The sequence below is a fragment of the Desmodus rotundus genome, chromosome 8 (genome assembly GCF_022682495.2).
Source record: "Desmodus rotundus isolate HL8 chromosome 8, HLdesRot8A.1, whole genome shotgun sequence".
NCBI classification, from domain to species: domain Eukaryota; kingdom Metazoa; phylum Chordata; class Mammalia; order Chiroptera; family Phyllostomidae; genus Desmodus; species Desmodus rotundus.
Window position 1 is genome coordinate 111336366 of NC_071394.1, and position 22008 is coordinate 111358373.

Below are 22008 nucleotides of genomic sequence, written 5' to 3' on the forward strand. Positions count from 1 at the left end.
CTGTTAAAACAGGGAAGTGAGGTGTCAGTACCAGAAATAGTGAAGAAAACATTAACTCAATTTCTTATTCAGGAGGTAAGGTAAGGAGAGTCAGATGTATGCAAGGGGTTCAAGGAGACCCTAGAGCCAAATGGGCAGAGGATTAGGAGCCCAGCAAGCTGGTGGATACAACCAAGATAATGAGAAATGGAAATTTCGCTTGGACTCTCTGTAATATTCTGCACACCCTAGTCAGCCTCTTTCTCACCCAAGAGTTTCCTTTAATGAACTGGGGGTAGTTTTTTAAATTGGTTTTGCAGTTCTTGTCCCATAAAACTCATAGGTACCTAGCCAATTCTTGGCACCTAACACACACATGGCAGATGGAGGCAGAACCATAAAATATTGATGTACAGAGACAATTTGGGGCTCTATTTTGATGACTAAAAAAGAATATGTGTTAATTCTCTATTGGTAGTTTGCCACTATGTGGACCCTTCTAGAATGCTTTGGTTTGCCTCAGAAACTGGGGATTTTTGGTGCATTAAAAATATGTCCCCTGACATACATGAACTCTCTTTACAATCTTCATTTAATTAAGAAATCATAGAACCAAGTTTAGAAATCCAGGACCTTTTATCTTAGATTTTACTGAGATTATTACCAAATCGCAATTTGGATTCAAGTGAGTGAGATGCTATTATTTTTCTATTAGGAAAAAAATCAGAATATCTTGTGATTTGCTATTATGTATATGAGAATTTCTTTAAAAGAAAATCTCTAAACTTGTCAGAGGTTTAGATCATTATTTGATGAGTTGATGGACATTACTGGAAAAATATGTTCCAATTGAGAGTGGACTGTCCCTGAATTAAATATTTAATGTCACCCTGGTTACTAATGCGTGACCCAAAAATTTTAAAAAAATTAAATTATTTATTGATTTCCACTCATATGACTTCTGTGCAAGTCTATTTCCTTACTTTGAAAAAATAAACCTAAAAATTTCTTTAGTAGTTCATCTTTTGTGTATGATGGGTTACATTGTTTTATGATTGAATTATATGAAAAAAGTTGAAGTTCTTGTAAAATTGGCAGATAGGTTGTTTTGTCAAACTTGGCATCATTGACACTTTGGGGTCTGACAATTCTCTGCTGTGGAAGGCTGGCCTGTGTACTGTAGGATTTTAGCAGCGACCCAGGTCTCTACCCACTAGAGGCCATAGCACCCACATCCCTGTGTTGACAACCCAAACTGCCTCTAGACATTGTCAAAATCTCCCCTAGTTGAGAGGCATTGTTATAAAGCAACTGAGCCATTACCATCTAACCTATAGAATTAAAGAATAGAAGAAGGATCATATTACTAAGTGTCTTTAATAGTTGTATTTTGGTGATGAAGCAAATAAATTTGTGTTATTCAATATGAGTGGTGTATTATTATCAAAACTTTCTAAGGAAGCCCATCATTAAAAAATAAAACAACCTTCTACAAAGGGTTCTCTGTCTGCTCCTCCGCTCTTGCGTATATATCATATTGTCAATATCATACTATGATTGTAATTGGAGAATTGTGTAGAAGACTCTGTTTTTTAGCTGGAGATTGCATGTAGAGTAGCAGTGATGGAGTGACATCTCGGGGTAGAAAGTAAATTGGACTTTATCTTGGGACCTCCGTGAACTAGCTGAATCACCTTCAACTTCCCCAGCACACCTTTTGTCTGGATAAATCAGGCTGCTTACTTTTCCTTAAGATCAAGAAGTCGTAATTATTTATCTTTGTCTCCCCAGCTCAGTGGATGGCACAGGATAAATACATGCTTTAAAATTGCATGAATAGGTTGAATCTATTTGTCGATCTTGTAGGCAAAGTGTTTGCATAGATACCAGTGAGAAAAATATTGAATCATTTTAGCACCCACTGCCATTATGATAACATTTTTACTGCTATAAATTATTAAGCCAAACTTTTAAAAATGTATTTTTACTTCTAATTAATACATTAGAATTCCTACAAACTTATTTCTCATCTTAAGTCATTTTTAATTATTCTATAACGCTAAAATATAGACCAGTTTCCTACAGGCCTTAATTATTTTTGAAAATCAATTACCAACACCTTTTGGAGGGTTCACAGTCCTTAAGAAAAAAGTGCCTGTAAATTATGAGAAAATAAATGATAAAGGCAAATGGCAAAGGCTTTGGAACTGGGTATTAATTGTCTTGCTGCCTCTTGTATGATACAAGGATTTGGGCAAGATATTTAAAATTGCTGAACTTTAGTATTGTTATCTTTAAAAATGGGCCAATGCGGACAGAATGCCATTATGAGAATAAGAGAAAAATAAATTAAATGTTATCTAGAATGATCTTTGCATAAAGAGGTGGTTGTAAGCCAGTCATTAGCACAAAAAAATTACTGTGATTGGTGGTGATTGTGGAGGCGATGATGGTGGTGGTATTAACCAGAAATGGACAGGGCCAGGACTCTGCAAAATCATGTCGTCTCTCTGGTACCTTTCTTACTCCCTTTTCTGGGTCAGGCTTACATAAAATCTTTCCCTCCATCCTCTGCCATGTGTTGGTGCTGTATTGACTGTCAACTAATCCTTGCTAAGCAGCTAAGTAACCCTTCCAGAGACTAACTGTATCTTTATAGAGGTCTTCTTTAATGAAAGGTACCGGCTCAAGGGTCTGAATGAAGATAGAGACTAAGGTTGCTGTATCTTTTGCTCTATCTTTTGCTCTATCTTTTCCTGACGGTTTGTTTTCTCCACTCCAGGACCCCAAAACCAAGTGCATCAGTAGGCCTTTGCAGCCTAACAAATTCTTTCCAAACTTGTAAACAATAATACTTTATGATTTTATATGATTTTTTGAGTAAGTTATGTGGTTCTTCTGTTCCAAATGGGTTGGCTGCAGTCACTCATGTACCTGCTATCGGCCTGGAACTCAGCTGGGGCTGGAACATCCTAAAGGACTTCACACACCCAGTGCCTTAACTTGGGAGGATGAAATGACTGAGGGTTGTATAGGTTTCTCTCTCAGCCTTTGTTTCTATTTCCACCTCTACCTCTGCCTCTACCCATACCTGTCTCTACCTCTACCTATCTCTGTCTGTCTGTCTGTCTGTCTCTCTCTCTCTCTCTCTGTATCTCTATCTCTATCTCTATCTCTATCTCTATCTCTATCTCTATCTCTATCTCTGTCATCTCTGTCCCTAGCTCCAGTTCTAGCTCTGGCTATCTCTGTCATTGTTCAGTGGTTGAGCTCATCACTTGGCATAGAGGCTGGCTCCAAAGAGGGCAAATATGGAAGATGCATAACTCCAGAAGTCATACACTGTCTCTCTTGCCATATTCTTTTGGTCAAAGAAAGCCACAGGACCAGCTCAAATTCAGGGGGAGAGGAAACAAACTCTATTAAGAGAGGCATGTATGCATAAGAATATGAGGATTAGTTGGTGCTATACTCTGGGAAGTCATTCCATTTCACCCCACATTTCATCTTATCCTCCTCCTAAGTCCCTGTCCATATTTCTACTGTCAGGGTCAGTGGAATCCAGGGTTTCTCAGTTTATAAGGAGTGAGGGGTTGTCATTATTCTCTTTAATGCTGTATACTTACTGGAAAGTACCTGAGATTTGGAGACATACAGACCTACAAAGAGATGCCAGGCCCACTAACTCCTAGTTGTGTGATGGTGAGCGTGGTACCTCAGCTCTCTTACCTCAATCTTCGTACCTACCAGGTAAAGCTGATACAACACACTTACAGGATTATTATGAGGTTTATGTTAATATAATGTATCCACAGTGATTCACTGAAACTTAATAGGGCCCAATAAATATCCATTCCTCTACTTGTTTCTACCTCTCCCAGATTTTCTGTTACCTTTTTCTGGAAGAGAAATTTAAAAAACAAAAAAACAGCTTCTAAATACTTCTTATAATAATCAAACACATTTGTCCTAAGCCTTGTGATAATTTCAAAAAAAAAAAAAGCTACAAGATTTAGAGAGCATTTTGACAATTACTATTCTCTTATACTGATTGCCTTATTCTTTCCTGAATTTGCCATGTTATTGCTCCCCCTAAGCCTTGGCCCTCATTTTTCTCATGCCTACTAATTTACCTTCATTGCCTGCTCCTAGATTTACATGAAATCTTTTCTCGGGCCATTGTCTAATGTTTCTTGCATCCAATGTTTACAACTGTGTGCATAGTTTATGTTCCTAAACTATTTTTCTATCAGTTTTATGCTTCATAATGATTTTAGGGATCTTTGTAAACTCTACCCCCCCAACTAACCACTCCCAATTTCACACACTGTAATGAGACCTGAACCACTGCAACTTTTTAATAACGGCATGTTGACTTGAATTTTTCCACAGAACACCCAAAGAAGCATTAAAAACTTGTTTTGGGGCCATATGTCCATGAAAGGTTCTTCTGGAACCTGCATTACTCAATGTCTTGATAAGTGCTACAGAAATACATATATATAAATAGAAATGAATAGCAATGATTAGGGACAACTGGGTGATTGCAATTTTTGAGAGGACAAAATTGAAGAAAACACATTATCTTTCTTGATTCACTCATTATTTTGTGTGATTTGAATTTCCATAAAAAACTTCTAACAAATATGTGACTAAGCATTAGAAACATAATAAATTGTGAATGAGAATTCTGTTTTTATTATATTATGTACTTGTTATGTTTGGAATATGTGGGGACTTATTTCTTCTGTGTGTATTGCTAGATAACTTTTAAATTTGTGTCCTTGATAAATATTGTCAGAACTATGTCCTAAAAGATTAAACAGCTAGACAGCTGTTCTTACCAATTCATTAGAGATTTTATGGTTAAACACCATTTGTTTGGTCTGCCTCTAAATTCTTCCTTCAGTATATACTTTACTCTAAATCCAAAAGCCAAAGTCAGATCCCATCCTCCCTTTTTAGACTGCCCCAATATTTTTCAGAGTTAAGATTAAATTCTTTAGCTAAATCTCCAATAAACTGAGCCAAAAGTTCTCTCCCAGTCTGTTTTCTACTTAACTGGCAACACTCAACTGGCAGAAATTTAGAAAAAGCAGAAATGCATGGTCCTATGGCAGATTGATGTGTTATTTCTGATTTCCGTACATGCAACTCTCTCAGTGAAATTATTGGCAGCCATTAAAAGCTAATTACCCTAGTGTTGGTCCAGTTATTTGAATTTATCACTGAGAAACACTTTCATGAATTCAAGGGATTCAAAGAATAACTCATCAAAGTACTTTCATTTCTATGATATTTTCTGTAAATTTGTTTTCACCAGGATTGTTAAGAAGCAGATTAAAAAAAAATAGAAATGTTTACTCTTCCATTTTCATTTCCTCTTCTGTTAACTATTTCATGGACATTTTTTTTCTGATTTTAAAATTTACATTTAATTTTTAAATATAGGGAGTGGACATTTCTGAGATTCAAATGCTAGTGGTTTGCTACCTGCATAGATGTATAACCACAAAGTTGCTTTCTGTATGTATTAAATTTTTATTGCAAAAAAATTTAATCCAAACAAAAAAGTAGAGAGGAGATCACAGTAAAACTGCATGCATCCAGTATGTAGCTGAAAAATCATCAACATTTAAAAGTGAATAAATATAAATTTGCTCTTATAAATATCAAAGTAATCATTCTTAAGAGTCATTTTATAAGTTGATATGTAGTTAAACAAAGGAATTTTATTGCTCCTTAGGCTATTTAAACTAACCTTTATCTTCGCCCTAGAATTTATTATAATTGTTAATACTGTTGAAACTCCTGAATTATTAATAGTGGTTTATCTTAATCCCTCACGTTATTTCTTGCTGTTTTGTTGCTTGGACTTCTCAGACTTTCAAAAATTACTTCAGATATTGCTGCTTCTTACTCTCAGAGAAGAGCTACTTGCTCTTGTAATGATCCTGTGGCATGACTGTGATTTCATCGAACTCAATAAGAGGTCTATTCAAAGGAAATTGAAGTCCTGCCATTAAATTCTAAAACAATTTTCCTTTTGTTTTTTTAGCCAGTTTTTGCATAAGTGCTCCTCCCAAACTTTTCTCAACCAGCGACTTAAATTCTTCACACAGAACAATGGAAATGAGTATATAAGGACAGCGATAAAGAAGCCGGTTAAATAACACTAATAACCTTTAGTAACTTGACTTGCCTCTATCTCTGTACTAAGTCATGAGTCACAAGCTTTTTAAGCCATATAATGATATATCTTACAGACCATTTTCTTTAAATGGAAGTTTTTTCACTGAATAAAATCTCATTTTGAAGCTCATTTTATAAGATAGACACAGAAATGGGTTTTCTGGAGCGAGCGCATCACCTAGTAACTTTTTCCTGTCACACATTTCCATCCCTCCAGCACTCCCTCTAGCCGCTGCAAATCAAAGAATCCCAATCAAAAGCCACACTTACTCCAGGACTGGATCTTTAATAATATTTTTAAAATATGGTTTTATATCAATATGATGGTATACAAGGCCTGTCCAGAAAGTATCCAGCCATGCACTATGATAAAGAGAGACATTTATTGAAGAAGATACAAGATACCAGAAACATTCTACGTAGACAATGATGCCTCAGTCCCCTTCCAACTAGGCACCTTGGGACCTCACACAGTTCTCCCAATTGTTATCAGTTTCCTGAATCTCGTTGATGATCTGTGATCTCTTCCCTTTCAATGGTAATTTTAGTTTGGGGAAAAGTCAGAAGTTGCAGGGTGCCAAATCAGGGCTGTAGGGCAGCTGAGTCAGCTGGGTGATTTGATGTTTTGCCAAAGAACTCTGCATGAGACGTGAGGCGTGAGCAGGCATGCCGTGGTGATAAAGCTGCCAGGCACCAGTTGCCCATAGCTGCAGCCTTCTGAATCGTCCAAATAGTTCTGTGGAGGAATGTCCAAGCTTAACACAAAATTTGATGCAGATTTGTTGCTCTACCCACTCAGTCACTTGAATGCGATGGTCACACAGTACACGTGCTCACTCAACAGTGTCTACCACCCCCACTGAGTAGTACAGTGAAGTCATCATTGTTCACGCATGCCCATTCCAGTCCACTCTCCTTGGCTGCCAGGTTACATTGATATCACGCAAACCATTCTCATTATATTAACAATGGTTGGACTTTTTCTGGACAGACCTTATATACTGTGATCCTGTTTTTAAAACTTTTAATCATGTATGTATTCATGTATATAGATAGATAATAGATAATAAATAGATATATCTCAAATTTGCCTCAAAGGAATCTAAAGAACTAAATAATACTGTGCATGTATTCATACTTGTTAAAGCTGGATAATGGGTGTACCAGAGACAGAGTTCTACAGAAAAACAGAATTGGCGAGAGATATGTATCATATTTGTGTACCTATATCTATCTATATGAACGTTTTCTTGATTTAGATATTCAAGATCAATACCAACTAGATATCAAGCTATGCACTTCATTTGTCTGCATAAATAAATAAATATATATGTATATTGCACTCAGTAAAATTCTTACTTCAAGATGGAAACAAACAAATAAATAGAAAATAATTGTATCAGAATTGGTATAAAACATAGGTGGTGTCAATTATAAAATCAAGTCTACGGCCACTATTTTGAGTATTTCCCTGGAAAGTAAACTAAACAAGGTAAGAGATGAAAATAACGATGGTAATAATAATTATTTGAAAAGCAAAGCATGTAGCCAAGTTCCCAATAATCACTAAATATGCATATACATAGTGCCTTGTATTTTTCTCACTTTGTCCATTTGTTCACTAAAAAATTTACCTATTATAGTCAAGGATCTATTCTAAATATTAGTAATAACAACAATAAGGCATCTATATCTCATAAAATGTATGAGTGACATGTAAGAATATATACGTTGGCCCTATAGATAAGTAACTTGTATATTTCTATGATAGAATGTGACAGTGTGACAGAAAAGGGTCGTAGTCTAACAAGATCAGTGCAGTGTAGCAATTTTATAAAAGATGGAAGTAACAAGCTTTGAGGAAGGACTGCTTTCACAAAATGACACAAACTCTTGGGATGGGCCAGGAAGAACCAGCTCCAGGCTTCCGTGCAGCATTTAAAAAGCCTCACTATGCTGCACTCAAGTCAGTAAAAATAGACCAATACCCGGACACAACATGAAAACTGTTTTTGACTCTATTTTGGGGTAGTTATAGATTCACAGGCATTTGCAAGGACAGGAGAGGGAGGGAGAGAGAGAGAGATCACAGTTGTTCCCAATGGTTATAACATAATTAGAGTATGATATTAAAACTAGAAAATTGATATTGGTAACATGGGTGTCTATGTGTGTATAGTTCTGTGCCATTTTATTATATGGGTACATTGTGTCACTACCACTGTAATCAAGATATACAACTAGTTTATCACTACAAATGTTTCCCTCTTATTACCCTTATATAGGCATACCTACCCCCTACCCTCCACAATCCTACAAATAATCTGTTCTTTGCCTCCACAAGCTACCAATTTCTAGAACAAGTTAAATTATTTCACTGTGATTTGGGGTTTTTTAATTTTATTTGGGTTTCTAATGATTTTCTGCTTTCAAAATTGCATAATTCAGAGCATAAGAATTCATGTTTTATATTTTCTTGTAATTTTTAAATAAGGGCTTTTTAAACACCATCTTGAACCAGAAGTTGGACTTAAGATTTAAAGGGAACACATGTTCTACTGTACAAAAATAGGTTATTAAAGTATTTTACAATGTAAAAGAGGGGACATTAGAAGTAGAAAGGAAACACAACCTAAAATAACAATTGGAGAGGGAACATTTTCCAGCGTATATCTCTTCTGATGCAAGGAGTGAAGTGGCAGAAGAAGAGACAACGTAGAAAGTCATTCTTGTCTGCAAGATAGATCCATTTTAACTCAAAAGGATAATACAGATAAAGAAAAATATCTAATAAGAGTCTACTTCTCAGCTGTCTGTAATCTACTATGGTAAGGTGGAAAGAACATGAGCTTCCAAGTAAAATCATTCAGGATTCAATATCAGCCCTCCCCCCCCCACTTTGAATTCTGACAAATTACATAATTTCCATGACCTTTAGTTTGCTTTTCAATAAGTGGAAAAACTACTGCCTAACAAAGTGAGAATTAAATGAGAACCAAGACAAAGTTCTTAACCTAATGTCTAGAATACATTGAGGGCTAAGATAATATTGCCAATGCATGATGTTCTGTTGAAAAGTCCTAACTCAGTGGAGTGTAAACATAACATTTAACTTTTTTCTGGAAATTATCTTCCTTCAGTATTGCTCAATAACTGAAATTGCTTATTTAATCATCCTGCTTAATGACATAGTACCTCCTATTGGAACCGGTTTCTTATTTACCCTTTTTAACCTGGTGGTAACCTCCAGAACATTGACATTTTCACCTTCTTCCCATTAGCTCACTGCTGTTTTCTTTTTCCTTCTACCTTAGCTTTCATAGTTTATGGCTTTAAAGTCTCTTCTGTGTGTACCCTAGACTCTTACACCTCTGCATTTTCTTTTTCTGTATCCATCCAGCAAAGCTGTAAACTTGAAAGAACCAATAATCTTTTTTTCTCTGCCCTGCATGTAGATTGATAAAAAAGTGCTTGGATAAAATCTACACTAAGGCAGATGAGAACCCCTCTAAATTTATTATTAGCAACCTCAAATAAGGTGGTCAAATTTCCCAACAAATCTATCACTTTCCCTCCAGGGCTTGACAGCCAATCCTCTACCACAGATATTTCAAGCATTCCTTATTGTCTTCAAACCGCCAGCTCCTAGCATCCTCAGCATTTGACTTCACCTCCAATGTCAATGAGAAAGAAAGGAAGGAAGGAAAGAAGGGAGGGAGTGAGGAAGGAAGGAAGGAAACAAGGAAGGGAGTGAGGAAGGAAGGAAGGAAGGAAGGAAGGAAGGAAGGAAGGAAGGAAGGAAGGAAGGAAGGTGGGTGGGAGGAAGGAAGAGAGGAGGGAAGGAAATTTTTCAGACAGAAGCTATCTCATCTCTCTGCCGTCACACCTGTATATTCACATCCATGCATAATCAATCCCCTCCTTCCCTTTTATCATGAGAGAGAAATGGGGTGTCTCTTCCACCTTAGGAGAAATCACTCAGAGTGAGGTGTAAAGACACTATGACCCCTCTCTCTTTCTTAAAACATTCTTTTCCCTTAGATTCTTTGACACCGCAATTTTGTGTTTCTTCTTTACAATCTTTTTCTGTCTCACAGTTGGCCTCTTACTTTTGGAGGTCTTAAATTTCTCCCTCTCACTTTAAACGCTATTGCTAGTCAATTTCATAACCAATTAAGTGGCAAAACCATGCAAACTTACTCTTGAAATGCATTTCACATGTCTCAGCTTTGCTCCACCTCTACTGCGACCACTCAGTTTAAGCTACCACCGAGTTTCAACAGCTGTGCTAAAAGGGCCTCCTCAGTGATTTCCTAACAACCTCTACTAGTTCTTTCTGATCAATTCCCACATGGCAAGTCAATGTGTTATTTTGAAAACTCAGATTTCCTCATGTCATTTGAATGCTTAAAACTTCATTATGGCTTCATGTTCAGGGACTGCTGATTATGCCCCAGAACTCATTCATTAATAACAGAACCCTCTCCAAGTTAAAACTAAGATTTAACAGTGCACATGGCTGCCCAACTAGAAACTGTATTTCCCAGTCTCCTTTGTAGCTAAGGGTGGTCATGGGGTGAGCAAAAGTGGTGTGTGTAACTTCTGGTTCCCTCACAGGAAGCTTCCTGCCCTCCAATTCCTCTTCGTGCTTCCAGGAAGGGGAACTGCCTTGGACTCAGAGGTGGAGACCACTTGTGGGCAACGGCAGAGCTGCCCTGCCACTTTAGATTGCTCACCTCTGTTCTGTTACAGGAAAGGAAAAGAGTGAGACAGAAAAATATGCACCCAGAGTGTGTTATTTGCTTATCAAGCCACTTATTCAAACAGCTTAGGCTATTCCCTAACTAATACTTTTACCATTTCATTAGAGGGAAAAGCAAAATTTTTAATGTAGCCTCAAAGGCCCTAGATAATCTGTCCAGCTTCTGCCTACCATCTAGTTTCCCTTTTTACTTCTCTTCCTCCCATTCTCTATGTCCCAATTTCTCGGACTTCCTTCAGTTTCCCCAAAGATGCTATAGCTCCTTCCTGCCCAAGGCCCTCACACCTTGTATTTGCTCTGTTGGGAATGTTTTCCCCTCTGCTACCCCTCATCTTATTTTATTCATAACTACTTCTCCTTCAGACTTTAACCCAGAGTCATGCGTCCTAGGCAACTGATGCTCCCCCTTCGCCACCATCACAACCCCAAGGAGTTTAGTTAGCTTCCACTGTTAAATGGTCCAACACCACTCTCATCTCTTTTTTGTTGTGAAAAACTTTTTTACCTTCAAAAATATAATACATATGTATGTAATATGAAAAATCATTACAAATCCCCATACAATAAAAATCCAGTTTAAGAAATAGAATTTTATTAATGCCATTTAGTAAGGCACACAGGGGCCCAGCTAGAGACTTTATTTTCCAGCCTCTCTGCAGGTAGCTGTAGTCATGTGAGTACGCATAATTTTACAGCATAGAAATTTTCCAAAACAATATGTTATTGAGTTTGCATGGGTGTGAATATTATAAAAATGTTGCCGTGTTGTCCGTGTCTTCTATTTCTTGCTTTCGTACTCAAATACTATGTTTTTGAGATATCTCTATGTTAATATTTCATTCTTTTTTTATTTATTCCCACATGAGTCTAGTTTAATGGAAATTGTAATATCCTATGTCATGACTGTACCACAACTTATGCATTCTTTTGTTTATGGACAATTAGCTAGTTTCTAGTTTCACATGAAGACACAAGTATATTACATATGTGTACAGACAGTATTTATATGTTTGTATATGTGCACATTACAAATATTGCTGTCATAAGTATTTTGTACCTATATATATTTTTTTTAATGAGTTTTTCTCTACTTGTAAATTTTTTTTTTTTTAGTATGGAGCTACCAAGCCAGGACCACTTTAATTTCTTTCCTCTGCTTGGAAGATTTTCGATGATTAAGTGGAATGATTTTCAACACCAGTCTTGCATGAGGGTTAAATTGTGACTAAAATTTCTCAAGGAAAACTTTTTCTTCCTTCCGTTTCAAGCCAAGACCAAGACAGATATAGTTCTTTGACATTTCCCTTTGAGGGGCTTTTTATAAGACTATAAAACTGCTGTTGTTTGGCTTAGAAAACCTCAGCTATTTATTAGATTTCTCACTGAAGAGAGAATTGGCTTATTGACTGTCATAAATCTCTAATCTGGCCCATTTTGTAGTGAGCTTTGTAATTCCACCTGGCGTTTCGATACTGACTGGTACCACATAAGCAGCTGCTGGCCATTCCGCCCACATTTCTGTAGACGCTGCCTTAAAACTCTGGCTGTTTTCACATTTGACTATGTTTACAATTACTCTCTGACGGATTAATGGTTCCATTTTTAGACACAATACAATGAAATGTGCTTTGTCCTGCTATGGGTTTCCAACAAAGCGCCCCTTTCAATGTTCTACCGTGTGTTCTCTAATCTGTTTTTCAAGGATTTGAGTCTACAGTAATTCATATTTTATTTTAAACATTCTTCTAAAGTAAATCAAAAGGTGAATAATTTTTTTAAAAAACAGGTAACATCAGATTAAACTTTGGCAGTAAGTAAAACATCTTATTTTCTCATCATTAAAAGCATCCCAGGGTGGAATGAAAAGGAGGAATGGTTAAATTCCTTGAAAGGCTTGTAGTCCCAGCTCAGATGGGCAGAAAGAATGACACGAATTAATTAGTTTATGTGACAACACGTGCTGGCTTCACACACTGGCTCCACTCCTAATGAGCCTGTGTGATCACACGACATAGTAGACCTTTCAGGTCTCTCCTCTATAAATTGAGGATGATGATATTTATCTCAGTGGTGTTTATGAGGATTAATTGAAACAATAAATACTGAGGATCTAGAATAGGGCCTAGTGCACAGTAGCCACTGATAATAATTAAAGGTTTTCCCCAAGGTAGCAACTAAACCAAAGCATTTTTTTTGAAGGAGAAGAATCCAAGAGCCTTCATAATATTATAGAGATTTGATGATGAAGCTTAGATAAAGAATAGTTTTTAATTTTTACATTTTGCAATCGTTGTAATAACAACTTATTTAGGATTAAATTATATATTGACCAATTGACCAAATAAACACTAAATGTTTCTTAATGTCATATACTTGACTTGTTTATTTATCTTGGACAATAACTCTTTGGGAAAAAATAGCAGATCCCTGCCTAATTTTACTGAAATAGAGTCCAGTTGAATTAAAGATTTAATTGTTTAAAAAAATAATAAAGGCATAAAGATGTTGGAAGAGTGCATACATATGTTTTAAAAAATAATTTTTGAGTGAACAAGTTTGGTTGTGCAGGACGTAATGTCTAGACACTACAAATGGATAGATTGACAAATCTGACAACATAAAAATTTAAAAATTTGATACCGCATAAATTAAATCTAAATTCGAGGAACAAAAAAATAAACTGTTGGCAGCATATACAAGAAAGTGGGGATTAGTGTACAGAGTGCTTATTAATCAACAGAAAAGTACCAACTTCAAAATTGGCAAAAATACGAATAGACTCCACAAAAAAATTCAAATACACAATAAATATTTAAGTGAATGCTCATCCACATTCGTAATTTTGGAAATGCAAATTCAAACAATAATATGGCAGTTTAAACTTTCAAAATGCTACGCACAAAGGACCCATAGACAAGGACAATGGGGTGGGGATTGTCTTTGGAAGCGGGGGTTGGATGGGACAGGAAAGAGCCATGCGGGGAGAAACGGGGACAACTGTATCTGAACAATAAAAAAGCTTTCAAAATGTTAGGCAGCACACATTTTGTATTTCATTGATGTGAGTGGTAAAGCAGGCACATCTATTCACTGTTGCTGGAAATGTGAATTGCTGGAATGAAATTGGGAATACGTATACCCAAATTTAAAGTGTACATACTTGCTACTAGTCATCTGTTTGCTGAATATGCTGGCACACCAATGCAAAGCTCTCTGTGTTTAAGAATTTTTACTGCAGGGCTGGCTACCCGGTTTTTCTCTTTGAATACTGGATAAATCTAAATGTGTACAAGAGGCAAGTGGTAAAATGAATGAGGCAAGTTTTATCCTTAATATGGTATGCACTTAACTATTAAAAAGCATATGGAAAGGACTACAACATGCATGTTTGGAATGATTTACAAGTTATTATAATGTGAAAAATAGTATGGAAACATATTTTATAAACTCCAAGTTATGTAAAAATATATAAGTATAAATATAGGATATATATTAGATAGTTTTCTGGAAAAAATAAAGAAAAAATTGGGAATAGAATTTGGAATATGAATGTGGAAAGAAGTAGTAAGGTTTTTTATTTACCACTTTTTTTTCTGAAATGTTTGAAAGTTTCTCTAGGCTCAGGTAGGTTTTACTTTAATTTTAAAAACTAATGCAGCTAACATGTTCATTAAACTATATGAATTTTAAAAGCCTGAAGTTAAATTAAATGTCAGTAGAAGACAGCCAGTCATTTTAAGGGTTGAAAATCATGCACTCTTGAAGGGGAACTGTCCAAACCTGACTTTCTTGAGATGAAATGATGCATGTATTGGTGCCTAATGAGTTTTATTTTCCCCTAGATAAAGCCAAAGGAAGATCAAGAGCAGGGACCCACTTTGACTCAGCCCGGAGACGGAGTCGAGCAGTCCTTTATCACATCTCTGGGCACCTGCAAAGAAGAGAAAAGAACAAATTGAAAATAAATAATGTAGGTGGATATGTGTGTGCTCTCTGAATGCAAGAGTTTCCCTGGTGGCAACGTTTGATTCGCTAAAGAAAGGCTCCATTTACTTGTTGGCTTTCCTAGATTTTTTTTCCACTCTGGCTGGTGGGTTCCTATAAAGAACAAACTGGAAAAGGTCAGCAGTCATGAGGCATTTCTGTAATAAAAGTGCTCAATCATAGTGTTATCACAGCACAGAGATTAGAATATCATTGCCGTCAGTACAATACGGTGCCAGGGAAGCTGCAGATGGGGAGATACTGCTAATATTTTATGGGCGAGATGATGCGGCAAGTCATATTGCACATTCATAATATGTTGGTTAAAATTGGTCAACTTTAATTTTAGTACCATCTACTTTGCACTTTATCTAATTTCATTGAATGCTTTTATCCAGGGGGACTATGAACACATCAAAGTCATTACTCCACTTAAAAACCTACATTTTATACAAAACACAGTTGGAAATTTCACACAGTGGAACATTGAATTTGAAATTACATGCGGTATATTATACAATTTTATAAAAAGTTGTACTTTTAGTAAATGACAGTAGAGCTGCTTTCTGAAACCCGGTGCTTATCTGTCAAAAGCCGCAGCAAAGAACTGCCTATAAAGTGTGCTAAGTTTTACATGGCACAGACCCACCAACAGTTCCCACTTCACCTCAGAACTTGTTCTTAGCACTGAGAGACTTCACTGAGAAACCCAGAACTGTGTCAGTTTAGCGGTAGATGTTCAAAGATAATTTTTCAAATGATGATAATGTCACCAATTTTCACTGTGGAATCTCCAGAACACACAATTTTGGGGTGTGTGATGGCTGTGGGTGGCCCATAGGAATACTAAGGGCCTAACTGGCCAGTGACATTAGAAAAAATCACATCAAACAACCAGAGGTATTTCAGAAACGATCTAAGATCCAGAAGTTGTGGGAGTTAGGGACACAAGGATTCTTTGGCATCTTAACATTTTACATGGGAAGCTCAACTACCTAATTTGATATACAAAAGCAGAGTCACCCATCAGACATACAAAGTATCTGCTTCTCTGAGTGTATCCAACAAAGAAAGATGCATTTGCCCAGGTGTGGAGTGAGAGCTGACACCAAAGTGCTGCCAATCTGGTTCTGTGTCGATGGATTCCCTCTGGAACCAGAACAAGCTGTTTTGACCATTTGTGCTCCGGGACCATCAGCCAGGCTGGTGCTGATGTGCCATGTGCCACAGTTGAGAGTCAAGTGCTGTTTATTTTGTCTTGACTTAATATAAAGATTTTCTAAAGATACGTGTGCCTCAGTGTCACGTGGATTTCCTGAGAGTCCACGGATAGACTTGAAACAGGGCACCGGACTTGAGCTGTGGATCCTTCCATGGGTTCCTATTTACATCTGCCTTCAGTTACCAAGTCTGCCTTAGAGACAGTAAACAAGTTCTAGGAAGAAACAAAGGTAACCACATCTGGGTTTGATTCTATGCAAGTCAACCAGCAAAGCACCTAAACAAATATTAGCTAGAGGTTCTGCCCTGCTAAAAGCTGACAGTATCTTCTAGCCTTTAGCTGACAACCATTTGAACATAGCAAGTATTATTGAGCTTTAAAATGCATTTGCTGAACATGCCGTTTTCTCCTTTAAAGTCAACAAAGTACAGAACAGTACTTTAAAATCTCATTTAAAAAATTGTAATTTCCCACTGCTTAGCTTATTTGCTATATTGCCATTCATTTAAGAAGCACAAACATCAGGGTGGATCGTTAAAATAATACGTAGTAATTAAGGACATCTAATTCACACAGTGATCTAACAATGCAGATAACTCTTACTTCTGGAAATGAAGTATGGAATCAGCAATAGCCCTGTTCACTATTCCTTTCAAGGAGAACAGGGCAGAATGGCTAAAAGACAGCAGGAAGAGAGAAGAAAGAAGAGGAAAACGTTATCTGGAGAGTTTATCAGCTAAACAATCTTTGGGAAATCTAGCTATATTAACATTCACACATACAAAAAAGGCTTCTTAATATTTTTGTGGCTCTCTACTATTTACAAATCCCTTTTACATGTAATACATCATATTATTTGATTCTTACAGCAAGCCAGTTCTAGGTAGAGTTTTTATTAATAATATTTGAATGATGGAAAAGGACAACTTACTCCAGATGGTCAAAGTAGAAGCCGTGGATGTGGGACCCAGCTGTGAATCCTGTGACTCAAAGACTCTGTGCTCTGACCCTCCCTGCTGCCTCTCTGATGCAGTTCTGTGGACCAGGAATGTATGATTCAACCACAGATAAAGGGACTCAGCAGGCTGTTAGCAAGGTTCCATCCCAATCAGGATGAGACACCTTTTAGTCATGGCTCTTGCGTTGCCTGGGACATCTTTGGAAAAGGTGTTTAATTTCTGCTTTCCCTGATTTGTTTCTCTAATAAATGACATTGGGGATGATGCAACTATCTCTAACACAAAGAACTGTAAAGATCACATGAGTGCTTTGGGAGCTCAAAAGGAGAGTGCTTTAAATGCTGGAATATTACCAGCAGAGTATGACCAGTCATCATCAAAGGCATATACTCCATTCTGTTTACCCTGTGTGATGACTGTAGAAATATTTTCTTACCCGTTTGCTCATTCAGAAGTTAGTTTCAAAGAAATAGTTTTGGAAACAGTTACATTAATTAGACGTTAGCCTTAACAATTTTGTTTCAGTAATTTATAGGGTAGAGGTTAAATAGCTAAAACACCATTGGTACTAAAGAATATGCTTCAAAATGAATAAGTAATGTATATCTAAAATCAAGAATAGTTGGTTATATTATTCTTTAGGCAATCTCCCGATGTTTCAGGGTCATAAATAAAGTGTTTTCTCCTTGTGAAGAGCACATTTTATAATTATAAGAAATGTTCCTCCATTCAAATGGGTTTTTTATTATTTTTTTATTGTTGTTCAAAAGGTTTTTGATAAAACTTTACAATTACAGTGGTTGGAGGTGAGAAGCATCTATTTTTTTCACTCAGGCGATTTTGTCAAGATGAATGCAGAATTTGGGTGTAAAACCTTTCAGAATTTAAATCTAATCTGAGTTGTGTTAGAGTCTCCAGATCTTTCAAAATAATTTTAGATAATACATTTTAAGTAGCCTGTAAAAATAAAATAGTGTGATATTTTTGTGAGTTGTGAATATAATATATTGCTGACCTTTTGCATCAGCATCATTAATACTTCATATAATCAACATAATCCAAAGAAAATACTTCTTGACTTTTCGTGACCCTCACTCCTAGAGTTGGCTTCTCCCCCGAACAAGGTAAAATTTGTATTTCTGTAACACTGTAGGAAAATAGTTATTTGGATAGAAATTGAGACTCCCACATGGGTTCTAGTGATGCCTTATTGCACAAATATTTACAAAAGGAATTACTTCCTTTTCTAAAAAGGAATTAGAATGCATCATGTCCTATTGCAAATAGAAGTGCTTATCAGCCTTGAGAAGATTGATACATATGGACCCTAACTCTATCCTGAACACCAACCTAAGCTTTGATAACAAGCCCAACAGTTGTACTTCATTCTCTTCTTAGTTCTACCCCCAAATCCATCTTTGGAACCTGTTTCTGGAAGCTAGAGAATGACACAAAGGAGAAAGATAAAGTATCAGGGAATTAAATGGAACGTAGACCTAATGGCAGATAGGCATCCAAAAGTAGTCTGAAAGTAGCGAAGCAGTTTCTCACCATGAAACCCTCACATTAGGAGGTTCCTATGTGGGTTAAGTAAGAATATTAGCAGGGAGTAACATGTGTTAGGAATGCCTACCAAGAAAAGATTCGAGGTAAGGAGCGTCTTAATCTTAACTGAGCAGAAACATCTGGTGACTGATAGCCACCACTAAAGAGCTGAGAGGTCCTGATTGCTCTGAACATTTCCTGAGTCCCCAGGTCTTTCAGGAATCCCTGAAATAAGCAAACACATTGTGACCTACAAGTAACTTGTATTCCAGAACTTTTAACTGTTCTGTTCATTCAATTTGTTGAAATGTAAGTATCCATTCCCTATCTTGTACTTCTCGTTAATTGGGGTCAAAGCAAGGTCTGCAAGTATCTGGTTGTAGGCTTGTCAAATTTCCACACCTGCTATTGTTGGGCGGCCATTTGTCTCATAGCAATGCGAGTTGTTCGTCAATTTCAACTGCTTGCAGAGCAAAGTGCTTTTGCAGTTATAAAAACTCCAGCGATTCTTCTGCATTTAATCAGCTGCCATATATACTCTGGTTTCTCTTCAGAGCAAAGAAATCTTTTGCCTTTTAATCAGCTGCCTTTTTTTTTAATACCATGACTTGAATAGTAACGCATGACTATTGCTCACTTTGCCACCTTAAACAGAGCTAACTAGTGTCAGAATGGATCCATGTCAATCTAGGTTATGAGGTGCGGATTCCCAACTTGAAACTTCATAAAGAACCACAGTGCAAAAATGCAGGTAGTTAGCATAACTGGGTTATATTTCGAAACAAATGGTAACAGATTTTTAAAATACAATGTTGATCATATATCTTTACCTAGGGAACAATGGTACCTTTGTTGTCATTTCATGTCAAATATATTCTTTAGATAATGACTCTCATCTCAGAATTAAAAGTATATGGAGTGTTCTTGTGACAATAGGAATATAAATGTATCTTTGTGTTTTGAATGTGTGTAGGATTATATTTGCTCCTGTGAAAGTTTTTAGGTAACATTTTAGGTAATGATCTTTTTTATTTTTAATGAACAAAATCTAAATTGTTCATTGAACATTCATGACTAAACTCTGCATATTTCTGTCACTTCTAACAAAGATCTCTGCTCAATTTTAGTATATACATCTCTGCTTTTTGCATCACCAACTTCTAAAAATCACTTGTAAGAGATGCTGGCATGTATATGTAAATGATTGCGTATATGTAAATGATTCTCCTTACAACAGTGTGTTTAAGGCTGTGTGATCCTTGTTTCTAACACTGAGTCTCTCTTCTCTTCTTTTTGTCTGTATCCACAGAATGTTTTTGTAGATAAACCTGCATTTCCGGAGTATAAAGTTTCAGATGCAAAGAAGTCCAAATTCATACTTTTGCATTTTAGCACTTTTAAAGCTGGCTGGGACTGGCTTATTCTGTTGGCGACGTTTTATGTTGCCGTGACCGTACCTTACAACGTTTGCTTCATTGGCAACGATGACCTGTCCACCACGCGGAGCACAACGGTCAGTGACATTGCAGTGGAGATCCTCTTTATTATAGGTAAGAGCCGGCAGCTGCTTTCCGACGAGATTTGCCTAGGGGAAGTAAGGGCGTTCCAGGCTTTGCTGACACAAATTTGAACTAAGAGCCATTTGCATGGGCGTGACTTAGCCTCTGATGCAAATTTTGGAGAAGCGCGTACGTATTTGATATATGAATATTGCCTCTTCCAACTTTCTCTTCGTTCCTTTATTTCAAACCAATCTAAACCCATGTTTTGTGTTTCCATCTTTATTTTGTCAAAAAGAGGGCTTTAAAAAAAAGACTTTATGGCTGTTGTGTTTGTACTCTCCTATCCATCATATCTTAACTGTGTGGAGTCAGAGGTGGGCTTGGCAAGAATTCCTGAACGGTGGTCCGATAATGGCCCCGTCTTGGGCTCGGTTCTCTATCTCTTTTTTGACACCTTGATGGTGGTTGCTATCAGCTACCTGGTTGCCAGAGAAAAGGATTACATAATAAGCCTTCCAGTAAATCAGGATGAGCAGTGAGTATCTGATTTTAACTAAGGAGGCCCCCAGGGATGTTTGCTAAGATTATTATCTCTGGAGTATTGGGAATCTCAGGTGAAGCTACATTTCTTCACTCTTGCAAGCCTTTTCCTATATTCCTGTCCCTTAGATCTCGGTCTTGTTTAGACCAAAGCCTAGCTCTTACTGCTCATTCTAAGGCCCAGGAAAGTTCTCCACCGAGGTGTGGCCTTCCAGTGGAGTTCCTTGTACCTCTCATTTATCCCACACCCCCTTCTCTACCTGGTGACGGTGCTATAAGGCAACATCCTTATTGTAAATATGAGAGAATGTTTTGAGAATGTTTTCAAATAGTCAGTGAACAAAGAAATGAGAAATGGATTTTTAAAGTTCAAAGTAAAGGGAATAAGTGAGGTGGGTCTAAACCTCGTTTCAACGGTGGAGGTGGTCTTTTCTTCACGGAGCTGGTAAAGCTTTGGGAGAGTGGGTTCTCTGACTGAAAGAGCACGTGTTTGTTCTGGAAGCCTGTGTATGATCTCTGCGTGGCTTTGGAATCACCATTCACAGGGCGTCTGCTGGACACACCCTCAGAGCTTTGTTAGTACCCCTGCCCCCATCCCCAAAGTGGTGGCTGTAGTATGTTTCGGCCACTAGATGGCAATGTTGTCTAGTTGGGTTGCTTGGTAAGGCTACAGATTCGAGGAAATTTGTCTTTAATTTTTTTTTGACTTAAACTATTCATTATTGGAAAGGTGTAAACGTAAAGGGACATTAAGTCACTGTTAAATGGCAAATAACAACATTCTAGTTTGTAAAAGAATTTAAAATGAAAACTGTAGCCCGACTGGGTGTGTCCACACGCCAGTGCGTTGTGGTTTTACTACATCCTTTTACTTTGCTAACATTTGCTGTCTCCCTCCAACACACACACAAGTTAGCACTCCGAAAAGACTCCTCATAACCTAGTCAAAGTTCTCAAGAACTTGAGAGGCCATTTAACATGTCTAAGTCTGAGTGCCTGCCCAATAAATATTTCATATAATAATAATTCTTACTCTTACTTAAACCTTGGTCATAGGGACCAGGTTATATTATGAACTTTCTCTTCCACTACCCCTGCTTCTTAGATTTTTGACATTCCAAGGGCTTCCAAGCCACTGCTGGTACTGCACGCTCCTTGGCAGATGATGACATGTTTACACTCAGAACTGACACCAGTGAGAAAGATTTTTTTTTTTTTTTAGGCTGTTTTCCTCTGGTAAAGCAATGGAGTCTGGCTTGCTCCCCAATAGTTGCCTCTAAATCTACTGTGTTGTTTCTGCTATTTCATCTATGTTTAAGGCAA

At 37.0% G+C, this 22008-nt stretch overlaps 1 protein-coding gene across 1 annotated transcript in view; it reads left to right on the plus strand.

Moving 5' to 3' along the window:
• The window catches only part of KCNH8 (potassium voltage-gated channel subfamily H member 8), a 278542-nt gene that overhangs the window by 139930 nt on the left and 116604 nt on the right, over positions 1 to 22008 (plus strand). The window contains exons 4-5 of the mRNA XM_024566106.4: positions 14776 to 14903; positions 19953 to 20193. Of these exons, the coding sequence (XP_024421874.2) occupies positions 14776 to 14903; positions 19953 to 20193 (369 nt within the window). The remainder of the gene's footprint in view (positions 1 to 14775; positions 14904 to 19952; positions 20194 to 22008) is intronic.